Below are 12,898 nucleotides of genomic sequence, written 5' to 3' on the forward strand. Positions count from 1 at the left end.
CACCACCCATGAAATTCCCCCTTGAAGCAAAGTAATGCAATACAGTGCATAGCACAACTTTGCATTATCTTGGGATACCATCTGTTAGAAATTGGGTTTCTAGTTGGCAGAGGAATGCACCCTGTCCAATGAGGAACCACAACTCTAGTCAGGGTAAGTCAGATACACTCCATAAATTAACCTGTGCTCACCATGTAGAAGCTTGGCACCGAGCAGTTAGGCTTAACTTGAGAGGCAATGTGTAAAGTATCTGTCCAACACTTCACACAGTTAATCACTCAAAACACCACACAAAAAGATACCTGGTTAGAAAATTAGAACTTGATTTAATGAGCAAAACATGGACAAAACAACAAAAGTCCAATAAGGAGAACCAGAGTTTTGAATTTTCAAAAACATCTTGAAATATAGAGCTAAAAACCATAAGACGCCAACCAGGGCTATCTGGTTGCCCTAGATCGGATCAAATTCAAAAGATCATACCGACCGCAATGGAGAGTAGGTCGGATACACGGGCCAGCCTTGGTCCGCTAAAACAGTACCTTGGTTTGGGGTTGCATCGATGACAAGCACGATATGTGAGGAGCAAAGGATGCAATGCGTTTGGGTCGATCCTTGAAATGTAGGGATATGTCGCTCCATGCCGCGCCAAGTCAGACATGCATCAGGAATGAGGGTGATGCTGTCGGTGATTCGATGCACTTGATCCTTCCAGCAGCGGTGATGCATCGATGGAGATGCGCCGGTTTCGAGCAGCACATTGACATTGATGTGTGGATTTTGGTAGTTACAGCACATTATACCCCCTTCCTAGGGTCCAGGACTGGATTGACACCACTTGGCAGGGCAATACTCTCAGATGGCAGAGTCCAGATGCTGGTAGTGTAGTGGATTGAAGTGTTTAATGTCCCTGAGACTTCCAGCAGGAGGCAAACATACAAGCCCTTTGAGGGACTCTGAGTTCAAGTAGTGTAAGTGCAGTCCTTCTCACCAAGGAAAGGAGGGCAGCAGGCAGGTCAGCACAGAAGAAAAACATTTCTTCTAGAGCAGCAGTCCAGCAGAGTGGAAGTCCTGCAGCAGTACATCAGTCCTTCCTGGCAGAGTGTCCACAGGTCGAAAAGTGTACTGAGTTGGTGGTGCCAGAGTTCCAGTACTTTACCCAGTTGTACCTTTTAAGTGGGGGGGACTTCAAAGAGGTGCTTTGGTGTGACCAGAGGTCCCCCCTTTTCTGCCCCGGCTCAAGACTCACTACAGGGGGGTTAAGCATTCACTTGTGGGGACAGGACACAGCCCATTTATGTGTAGGTATGTGGCAGTGTCCGGCTTCTCCCTCCCACCCCGCCCAGTATGGCCCATTAGGATGTGAATGGCCCATCAGTCACGCCTAAGCTCTGTTTGTGTGCGGGTGTCTAGAGGGGATGCACAAGTCCCAGCTGTCACCCATTCCAGACATATATTGAAGGCAGGTAGCAGGCATAGCAGGCTTAACAGCAGAAAAATAACAACTTTCTAAAAGTGACTTTTTGTTAATTGTAAATCATAAATCCAACTTTGCCATTAAAGAAGATTTATTAGCACAGGTTTACAGGTACCAAACATGATAGAGCTATTCCTTCTCAATCAGGAATTATAATTTATTAAATGTAATAAGAAATCCCCATTGATAACCTATGGGAACGGTAGCCCTCACAATAGTGAAAAATGAAGTTTTGCGTTTTTCACTACCAGGGCATGTGGCATTTCAAAGTACATGTCCTCTATTGTAGTTACACAGCACCTTGCCCTAAGGTCTACTAGGGCCTACCTTAGGGGTGACTTGTATGTGACTAAAGAGGAGTTTAAGGCTTGGCAAAGGGGTTTTGAATGCTAAGTCGACATAGCAGTAAAACTGCACACACATGCTCTGCAGTGGCAGACCTATGACATGTTTAGGATCTTCCTCCTTGGTGATGAGATCTCCAAGGAGGTTGGGTAACTCTCCCCACTTTTAGCTGGGGAGACACATGTCAGAACTGACAGCCTTAGGGTGGTCTTCCCCAAAGTGTTTTGCCTGTTTGCCGCACTTTTTGCTGAACTGTTTTGTTGGCTTTAGGACACTGGGCACTTTACCACTGCTAATCATTGCTATGGAGCATGTGCTCACTCCCCTAAACATGGTGACATTAGCTTTTCTATATTTGCCATATTTAATTTACTTATAAGTCCCTAGTGAAGTGCACTATATGTATCCAGGGCCTGTAATTTAAATGCTACTAGTGGGCCTGCAAAAAGAACTATTGATGGACGGAATGTTGAACAATGTCAAACACTCACCCCCACTAGTTGGCCTGTAGCACTGATTGTGCCACATATACCTCCTTGGAGATCTCATCACCAAGGAGGAAGATCCTAGAGAGACCATCAGCATTGGTGTGGCCTATCCCAGGTCTGTGTTCCACAGTAAAGTCAATTGCATGTAGGTAGATGAACCACTTTAACAATATTGTATTCTCACCCCTTGTTAGACCTGGTACCATTGGCGTGAGGCTCTCTTCCATTTTTTACTGATTGCCTCCTCTGTTTTTGATATGTTTTGCTGGTTTAGATGCTTTGGACACTTTAGACACTGTGCCACTGCTGTTCAGTGCCACAGTGCAAGTGCTCCCTATGTTAAATTGATGTATTGATTAGTGACTCCATGCTTGCGTTATTTGATTTACTTGTCAGACCCTTGTACAGTGCACCTTGTGTGCCCAGGGCTTGTAAATCAAATGCTGCTGGTGGGCTTGCAGCACTGGTTGTGCCACCCACAGACACAGCCTGTAAAGTGTGTCTCAGGCCTGCCATTGCAGAGCCTGTGTGCAGTCTAGTACTGCCATGTTGACTTGGCAAGTGCACCCACTTGCCAGTCCCTAAATCTTCCCTTTTCTTCATATCAGACACCCCTAAGGTAGGCCCAAGGGCAGGGTGCATTGGAAGTATAAGATAGGACATGCCCTGGTGTGTGTGGCATGTCCTAATAGTGAATTACAGCCCTTTTCGTTTTCCACTATTGCAAGGCTACCAGTCCCCATAGGCCAGAATGGGCAGTTTGATGACAACACCTTATAATCCTAACTGACCCAGGAAACATGGTAGAAATTCGAATTTAGTATGCCTGTACTCAGAATGATAAAATTCATATTTTAATGAAGTTGGTTTTAACATTCTGTGTTTGAAAATACCACTTTTAGAAAGTAGGTATTTTCTTACCTAACCATCCAGCCTGCCTCTGCTAGCTTGTGTATTGTCTCTCTGGTTTTGTGAGTGACAGGGGCTGGGGGATTCCAGGAGACAAGGTGAGTCAGCACAGGGCTGAATAGTATCACTTGGGTGAAAATAGGGCTGTGCCTGCCTTTCACAATGCCCCGTGTGGTGTGTCTGATGGCCCTGTAAACAAAGTGCTCCAGGACTGCACAGAACTGGTTTGGACAAGGTGCAGGCCCCTCTGCCTTCAGAGGTCAAAGGATTTAATAGTATAAATATGGGGACCCAGACCCCAAGACTTTAGATCACTTCTGGAACAACAAAACAAACCTCTGCCAAGGAGAAGAACCAAGGAATCTGTAGGAGTTGGACTGCCCCCCTGCCAGTGTGCTGTGTTGTGAGTTGGTCTGCAGTGGTGTCTTCAGTGTCAAGGAGAGAAGAAGGAACTTTCAAAGAACTTTCACCATCTTGCAGAATATTACTCCATGGGCTTGAACTTGTGCTTGCCTTCTGCTGAAGTCTCAGGGACAAAGGACTTCACCACCAGCTCCCCTCTGAATTTCCTAGCTGGGAATTCTGTCTGCAGAAGCCTGCGTGTCACTGGGAGCTGGAAGCGCGACTCAACGAGAAGAAGCGTGTCGCAGTCACAGCTGTTGCCGTCGCAGCGCCGGAGAAGCGTGTCGCCGCCGCAGAGGTCGCTGCCGCTTCACCAGAGAAGGGTGCCTTCGTCAAAGCTGTTACCCGACGCATCACCGGAGAAGCGTGTCGCCGCCGCAGAGTTCACATCGCATCACCAGAGAAGCATGTCGCAGGGCCTGTCGCGGCTCCAAAGCTACAGAGTGCACCGTACAGCTGACAGGCGTGCATGCATTCTCTTCACGTCGTCGCATCAAGGGTACCATCTTATCGCATTGCACCGTATTATCGCATCGCATCGAGGCGCCATCTTGTCGCATCGTAACCGGAGTGCAGTACGAGAATCAATGCATCACCTCCTCTCAGGTAAGGACCAAGACGCATCCCCTACTCTGCGGAAGCATTGAGGCGCGATGCATCATCTCCCCCGAAGTGAGGAAACAACGCATCTCCATCCCTGCGAACCTTTTGTTTGTTTTGCATTACGCATCCAGGTACTTTTGTGAGAACTGTGTTGCATTTATCATCAACTTGAACTAAGTGACTTCTACCATCTCTAAGTCTATTTTGAGTATAGTATTGTGAATATTTGTCTTTTGTGGTCTTGTGTTAAGTCTATATAAAGAATAATTATTTTTATAAATCTGTGTGGTGTCCATCTGTAGTGTTTTCACTATGTTACTGTATGTGTTCACAAATGTTTAACACACTGCCTCTGAGATAAGCCTGTCTGCTCTTGCCAAGCTACCAAGGGGGTGAGCAGGGGTTATCCAGTAGTGTAATCCCCTTTCACTGACTTAGAAGCAAGGGTCCCTATTTGGTCAAAGGTACCTACCTCTGCCAACTAGAGACCCCCAGTTCTGACACCCCTCATTTGCATTATCCACCTGAGAGGGCTATGGTCTGTCTGAATATGGAAGTGAGTCCCAAACAGGTATGGTCTTAACTTATTCAGGGACCAGATGACAGCAAAGGCTTCCCTATCAATAGCACTCTACCTCTGTTCCTTGGGAAGTAACCTCCTAGAGACAAGAGCTACAGGTTGGTTCCGGCCTCTTCATTAAGTTGTAAAAGTACTCTCCCTATGCCATGCTCTGAGGCATCGGTTTGAACAATGATTTCCCTGGAAAAGTCAGGGACCTTGAGCATAGGGGCTGTGCATATGGCCTGCATTAGGGAGGCAAATGCTTTTAGACATGCCTCTGTCTAAATCACAATTCTGGGTTGTTTCTTTGAGGTCAGCTCAGTTAAGAGGCAACAATGGTGCCATACCCCTTGACAAACCTCCTTTTGTGTTTTTGGGGCCTTCCAGGCTATGATGCTCTTACCCCTTGCCTACAGGATGTACCGTGCACAGCACAGACCCCTGCCCTATCTGGCACTGATTGGCTCTGATAGTCAGGCCTGCATTCGCAGGGCCTGAAGCACCTCCTGCAGGTGAAAGAGGTGGTCCTTCCAGCTGTTACTGAAGACAGCTATGTCATGCGAGGAAGCAGCGCTGAAGGCCTCTTTACCAGCCAAAACATGAGTCACCAGCCTCTGGAAGGTGGTAGGGGCATTCTTGAGTCCAAAGGCCATTACTCTAAATTGGTAGTGGCACTCTGGATTGGAGAAGGTTGACCTCTCCTTAGCTCCTTCAGTTAGGGCAATATGCCAGTATCCTGAAGTAAGGCAAAAAGTGCTTAGGAACTGGGCAACCCTTAATATGTCAATCAGCTCATTGGCCCGATGGATGGGATAAGTTCCAGTCTTGGTGACAGAATTGTGTCCCCTGTAATCTACACAGAACCTGTGTTCTGGTGTAGTGCCTGGTGGTGAGGCAGCTTTGGGTACCAGCACCACAGAGCTGGGCCAGGGGCTACTGGAGGGTTCATTCTCTTCCATCTCTAACATCTTGGACACCTCAACCTTGGTGATGTCCCTCCACATTGTATGACAGCTTATAAATTGTATTCATGACAGGGAGGCTGTCTTCTGTGTCAATACTATGGGTACACTAGTGTGTACGCTCAGGAATGAGGGAAAACAGAGAGGATAATTGTCCCAACAACTGGTAACAGTGCCTCTGCTGTTCTGAAGTTAGAGTAGGGAAAAGGTTTACACCTTCCAATGACCCATCCTCCTCTTTTGAGGATATGAGGTCAGAGACCGGCTCACTCTCCTCTCCCTCCCCACCATCTGTCACCAACAACATGATGACCTCAGACCTCTCAAAGTGATGTTTGAGGTTGTTGAGGTGGAGAACCCTTAGTGTATCTCTGGGGTTCTTAAAGTCCACCAAATAGGTGGCTTCCCCCTTCCTCAACAATCTCATAGGGTTCAGTCCAACAGTCTTGGAGGGACCTAGGCTCCACAGGCTCCATCACCCACACTTTCTGCCCAGGCTCAAATTCCACGGTGGTAGCCTGCTTGTTGTACCACTGGTTCATCACCTCTTGGCTGGCTTCTATGTTTTCAGAAGCTTGCTTCCAAAACTTAGCCATTCGGTGCGGAGGGTTAGCATGTAGCTAACCACATCCTGGGGAGGTTTCTTGGGTGCTTGCTCCCACCCCACCTTCACCTGACAGCCAACTCCCTTCTATGCTATCTCTCTGTATGCAAAAAGTAGGCATTGCAAGAGGAAATTCAACTCATGCCTCAGAACCTTTCAACAGAACCATTCATTTGTGGATGATAGGGTGTGGAAAACTATAGGTACCCCACACTCCTTCCACATTGACTGCACATAAACAGAAATTAAGTTGGTGCCCCTGTCAGACACAACTTCCTTGGGAAACCCACTCGGGTATACATCTCAGTCGGGGACCCAGCCACTGCAAGTACAGTTGTGAACCTCAGAGGTGTGGTACTGAGTATTTTGCAGGATGGTCCACCAGAACCAGGATAAACCTGTGACAAAAGGTTGTCTGGGGATCCATGTGCCCTACAATGGCGATGCCTACCCTCTAAAACGGGTGCTAATGACAGGCAAGGAATTCAGGAGAGTTTTCAACTTCTGTCCTGTTTTCCCAGTGGCCTGGCAGGTCAAGCAAGTCCTTTAGAATGTGTCTGAGGAAATCTTCATCAGGCCCAAGAAAACTGGGGGACAAGCCTGAAAAAGATCTTGACCTTCCCTAGATGTCCTGTCAGCTGTATCTCATGAGCCTGCCCCATTAGGAAGGTAGTGTAGGGGAATGACCAGTGCCCTTGTTGCCCCATGCACAGGTTCCTTATGCTCACTATACAGGAGATTTCCCTCCCAGTCAATGTGATGATTACCAGAGGCATCACTAGCTGCCTGGGCTTGGGCCAGTTACCTCATGCCCTCCAGGGTTGGCACTCCTGTGCCTTGCGGAACTCCTCCCTAGTGGGTTCCCACTCCACATGCCATCTAGCAAGTTCAGGTTGGTCACCAAGGGAGGCAATATCCTCCCCAGTGTTAATGTTAAAATGTTAATGTTAATGAAATTTGTTGAGCGCACGAATACCCGGGGTTGTCTTGGCGCTGTTGACTGCCGTAATTCCTCCTAGTTACTCAGTTCTGAAAAAGCCAGGTTTTCAACTTTCTCCTAAAAATAGTGAGAGAAGCTGCTTCTCTCAGCTCAGCTGGAAGTGTGGTCCACAGCTTTGCGGTGCCATAAGAGAGACTCCGACCGCCCCAACCCAAAGTGCGTATTCTAGGCGCTTTCATCGGTCTAGTTCCTGAGGACCGCAGCTGTCTGGCCAGATAATACCAAACAAATAGCTTTTGGAGTGGCAGAGGTCTTGTGTCGTTCAAAGCCTTGAACGCTAAACAGAGGGCCTTAAACTCAACTCGTTTCGCCACTGGAAGTCAATGGAGTCGGCGGATTTCCTTGGTGATGGAATCGTATTTGGGGATATTGCTCAACATTCGAGCCACAATGTTTTGAATGGATTGAAGCTTTTTAAAACAATGTTTGCGCATGCCTAAATAAAGACTATTACAATAGTCCAATTTAGTCTGGACCAGCGCGGTAACCACCAGCTTTCTTGAATCAGCAGGGATAAAAGGCATGATTTTCCTAAGTTTTTTAATCATAAAATGGGAGGTGGTAACAATAGCATTAGTTTGATGAGATAGTGCTAATTTGTTGTCGATCCACACGCCTACATTTTTTGCCTTTAGGTGCTTCACCCATCTCTGCTGGCCACCAGAGATGGTCCCATCTAGGTTATAACTCACCAAAGATCATAATCTCAGTTTTTTTCGGAGTTAATCTCCAGGGCAACCTCTACTGGCATCCCATCCACCTCAGCTGGGAGATATTCAGGCACTGGTTTCCCATGCCCTTTGCCCATCCCTCTCTTGGTAGCTGCGTGGGCCATTTTTCCAAGCTCAAGACTTCCTTAACTCCCTTTCTGGAAGGTCATGGACCTGGTGGTTCCTCACACCCACTCAGGTAACCCCAACATTTCCAGGTGTGACTTGAGTTCCACTTCCTTCTGAGTAGTGTGCTCCTGGTCATTGCCCAACAAACAATCCACAGACATGGCAGATTGCCATCCGAGGCCTCCCCCCACACTAAAATGGAACAAGGGCCACTAGATAGTGACCCTCATGGCTATCAACTACTACAATCTGGTGGAATGTAGTGGGTGAAATCTGCTCTGGGGACACCAGTTAAATCCTTACAATAGTCATAGTGGTTCCTGTGTACCTCAGAGCCTCAACACCTTGTTCATTTATGGTGACCAACTATATATACTTTGTAGTATTGGGCTTCAGGCACCATCTCCACGACACACAGGCACACTATAACTATTACCGCCCTCATCACTGACTCCTCTTCAAGCACTATACTTGCTGCCCCTGGTGTCTTACCTCTAGTGGGAGGCTTTGCCCTCTTGGGACACTTGGGATCCTCGTTGTATTCAAAGCACTCATAGCACTTGAGGGGTTTGTTCTGACTCTTGTCAGGGAGGCTCTTTATCTTGTGACCTGATTGGGAAGGAACCCTTTTCCTTGTGAACAGTTTTGGGGGTCTTGACATGACTCCTTCTTTTTATCTCCCCCTACTTCCTCTGATGGGACCCTGACCACCCTTTGGAAGAACCCCCTCAGCCTGAATGCAGTGTTAAACTGCCATGTTGACTTGATATTAGAACCCCCTTGCCAAGCCTTAAACTCCCCTAGGTCAACCCTTAGGTAGCCCCTAGGTAGTCCATATGGCAGGGCACTGTGTAATTAAAAGGTTGGATGTGTACTTTTAAGTTTTATATGTCCTGGTATTTAAAAAGTCCTACATTTGTTTTGCACTACTGTGAGGCCCCCTCTCACAGGATAACATTGTGTTTTCCTTGTTACATTTAATAAGCTGTAATTTCCAACTGGGAGCAGGTTGTTATACTATGTTTTGTGTCCATAAAACTGTAATGATAAACCCTCTTTAAAAGTCAGATTTTTCATTGCAGTTTTGAAAATACCACTTTTAAAAAGTTGGCATTCTCCTGCCTTAGTTCTTTTGTGCCTGTTGCCTAGCATGGGTCACAGGACTGTGTGTAACTGAGAGACTTTGTGAATTCCTCACAGACAGTCACAAAATAGGTGTGCCTCAATGAGCCACCTACTAGCCGTATGGGAGAGAGGGGGTGGCGCTCAGCCCCACTTGCAACTGAACAGCCTGTGCTCTGCCTTCACACAAAGGATTTAACAATCTCACATTGCCACTGCAGCCAGCTTGGAGCCAGGGCAGGGTAGTCAGGAAATTCCATGTACTTCAAAGTCATTATCTGGAAGCTTTTCCCACCTTCCAGAACCAGGGCACCAGGGTTTAAAAAGGGGGCCTCAGACACCAGCTTTCATTATACTTCTGGACCTGTGGATACTCTACCACGAAAAAGGACAGCTGTGCTGCTGAAAGAACAGACACTCTGCTGAACTGATGACTGTAGTGTCTTGTAGTAAAAGAACACTGGAACTCCTTTGGTTCACACTGTATACAGTAAGCCTGTGGCATAAGTGTTGGAAGGATGAGTTGAAGGCAGGCTTAGAATGTTGAGTTTGGACTTAACGTGACGGAATAAAGATGTGTAAAATTTCTCCCCATGTGTGGCAAACTTATTCGCAAGTGCCTTGGTTTTGAATATGCCGGAAAAGGGTAAGTTATTTACTGCAGCCGGTAGATATCATTACCTGGATGCCATAATGATTTCAAAACTATTCCAAAATTGCCCACCTATTTGGAAGCTGTCCACCTTGGAGCAGTACAACAGTGATACACTTTAGCATTTGTACTAAACCGGATACTGTTATGTTTACTGAGCAGCCATTTTGGAATGTTATTGTGCATAGTGTATCACTGTTTTACTGCTCCAAGATGCCCAAAGCGTTGCCTCTAAACATGGCAGCTATGTTGGAACTTTTAAACAACAATATACTAAATACCATACAATTCCAAGGTGGCTTTCCACTGCTTTGATAAATTGTATTTTTGAATTGCAAGCATATGGCCGGCAAGTGTAGGGAGTGGCGTGTTTTCCTTTCTGCTTTTATTCTTTCAATTTACCTTCCATATATATGTTGAGTTTCTGTGTCTGTTTCATTGTGAATAAGTAAGTGGTTGGATGCAGGAATGAGTCGGGGTTGGATGACTGGATGTATGAGTGCAAGTATGAGTGATAGAGTACATGTATAATAATTTATTAAGAGCCATGAGCCCCTTTCGATTATAAACCAGACCTATTGGCCTTGCATTCCTCATGCTGTTTTTTAAGTCAATGATAATCAGAAAAAATGCTCATCAATCTTCATTCCTTTTCAATGAATTGACGCAAAGACAACTGCATCTTAGTGATTTTTCCTATTTTTATTTTAGCAACAAGAGACTGAGAACGCCCCCAAACTACTTCATCATGAATTTAGCAGTCAGTGATTTCCTGATGTCAGCTTCTCAGGCTCCAGTTTGTTTTCTGAACAGTCTGCACAAGAGTTGGATACTTGGGGAAGTAGGTATGTATAGTAAATTGCTGCTGTTTTACTCTTATCTCAGTGTCTTTCTGATGGGTCCTGGAGGGAAATTATATATTTTTGCTCTTGCCTAACTGTGCCAGCTAAAGAGACATTTATTTAATTTCTTTCTTCAATATGACTTATTTAGAAATATCTATGAAAGCAAAAAATATATCCTATATAACATAATTAAGACCTGTACACAATAAAGTAAATGGTTCCATATCAACTGTTTAATACAAATATTCTGAAAAATCCTAATCAAACGGATAAGCACTCAAAAGATAAATTCTTGTCGCTCCGACTCCAGTCTCTCCGAAAGAAAAGTAGTAGTTCTAAAACTGAACACCGATGATTGAACAATGTTTACATAATTTCAATGCATCACTCCTACTCCGTGAATTTTTAACCTTACATAATGATCAGATGGATGTAAAAATGAATTATACATTCACTCCGACCAATATTACAGTCACGGAGATCTGAGTGCTCTGTATTTCATCTAGATGTTAAACTTAATAGAGTAAAATCTCCAATCTTGATGTACGGGGTTTGCTGAAGGGAGTATTAACTCAATCCAGATAGGCTCCCAATAATATAACTTTCCTATATAGTTGATAAGAACCACCCAGAACGGTACTTAAAAAGAAATCAAACTCCTCAATTTCAACCTTCTCTCAATTTTTTACTAACTGCTCTGATGAACCCCCGTATTATTACTCTTATTCAGACTCAGACTATAGAAACCCAAGCATATCAGAATGTTTCCTGTGTGGGACAAAAAAGGTTGTCTTCCAACATCTCCCAGTCTCAAAATAAGTAAGCATTTGAAGATTCTGAAAAGCAGGCTGACAAGTTAGCTCGTGAGTTAAATGCTTGCTTGTGAAGTATAGTGTGACTCAAAGAGCACTACATTTGGCCCAGCAAAGCCAAATTAGCCATTCCTCATTCTGATAAATTACATAATAGTAACAGAGAAACAAAAGAAGTTGGGCTGTCAAACACTAAAAGTGTTAGTAAACTTCAAAACCTCAATCAGGAAAAGAGGGTGATGGATGGGTGTGATCCAGCGAAAGGCCAGGATAAACTTTTCACATCAACATATCATTCACAAATGGGCTCATATACACATTCAGGTTTCCAAACTGTTTCGCCGGCGGTCAAGTTTTATTTCACTTTGATCTGAATTAGTCAATGTCTAACTAATCTTCACAGATCAACACTCTTCCTTTGGTCAATGGACAATTTGTCGAGTAGTTGATTGTGATATTAACAAATGTATTCAATCTATATTATAACTTTTCAATAAAAAATCACAGACTCCGATTAGGTTTTAATAGATTTTATCTAATAACTCAGTCAAATTGACCGCTCATTTGTACAGATTCACAGTGCAAACTCCATCCACTTTCATGGTAGAGAAAAATTCATTTATCAAATAACATTCAAATACACAAATTCATTCACCAATCCCAACGCATTAGGAGTGATAGATAAAGAGACAAAAGACATAATAACTCATACTTTGCAAAGAATATGCAAAATTTAAGATAGAATGATAATTACCATGGTGAAACAGGAAACCCAATCCATGGCCAAAAGGCTTGGTGGAGGTCACCTGAATAATAGTCAGGAGACAAAGACTATAGTACATGTGCAGGATAGGATTACACTTACTACACTTCTCTAGAACCTGACTCACCGGAGCGCATCCTTCTCTTACACTCTCTCCCTCCTCGATATTCTTCCACATCTTCAAACTAATCAGGCAGTCTTAAGCATTGAATCTTCCCAGTCTGTTCTTCTCCTGCAGCAGCTCTCGCCCACTCCCCACTCAGCATCAACGTCTCTTCGCAGCAGCTCTCTCTATCTTAACCTTAAGTCACTCAAGTTATACCCTTTAATTCTGCATGTCCCACCCTCAAAGGTTGCGAATATCTCAGAATCATGGACTGTGATTGAGCCGGGGCAGGGGAGTTGTCGTCACCTCATGCGGTCATTCTAGATTTCTTAACTAATTCTTTGTTTAATGAACCCTTCCCATTAAATGTATTCAATTTTTCTGAACACTTCCTTTCACATGCATTC

At 44.9% G+C, this 12,898-nt stretch overlaps 1 protein-coding gene across 1 annotated transcript in view; it reads left to right on the forward strand.

The window, feature by feature from the left end:
• LOC146861993 (melanopsin-like) overlaps nucleotides 1-12,898 on the forward strand; it is a 1,224,863-nt gene that overhangs the window by 472,637 nt on the left and 739,328 nt on the right. Inside the window, exon 3 of the mRNA XM_085641148.1 lies at nucleotides 10,677-10,810. Coding sequence (XP_085497274.1) covers nucleotides 10,677-10,810 — 134 coding nt within the window. The remainder of the gene's footprint in view (nucleotides 1-10,676; nucleotides 10,811-12,898) is intronic.

This window comes from Triturus cristatus, chromosome 2_2, assembly GCF_964204655.1.
Source record: "Triturus cristatus chromosome 2_2, aTriCri1.1, whole genome shotgun sequence".
NCBI lineage: Eukaryota > Metazoa > Chordata > Amphibia > Caudata > Salamandridae > Triturus > Triturus cristatus.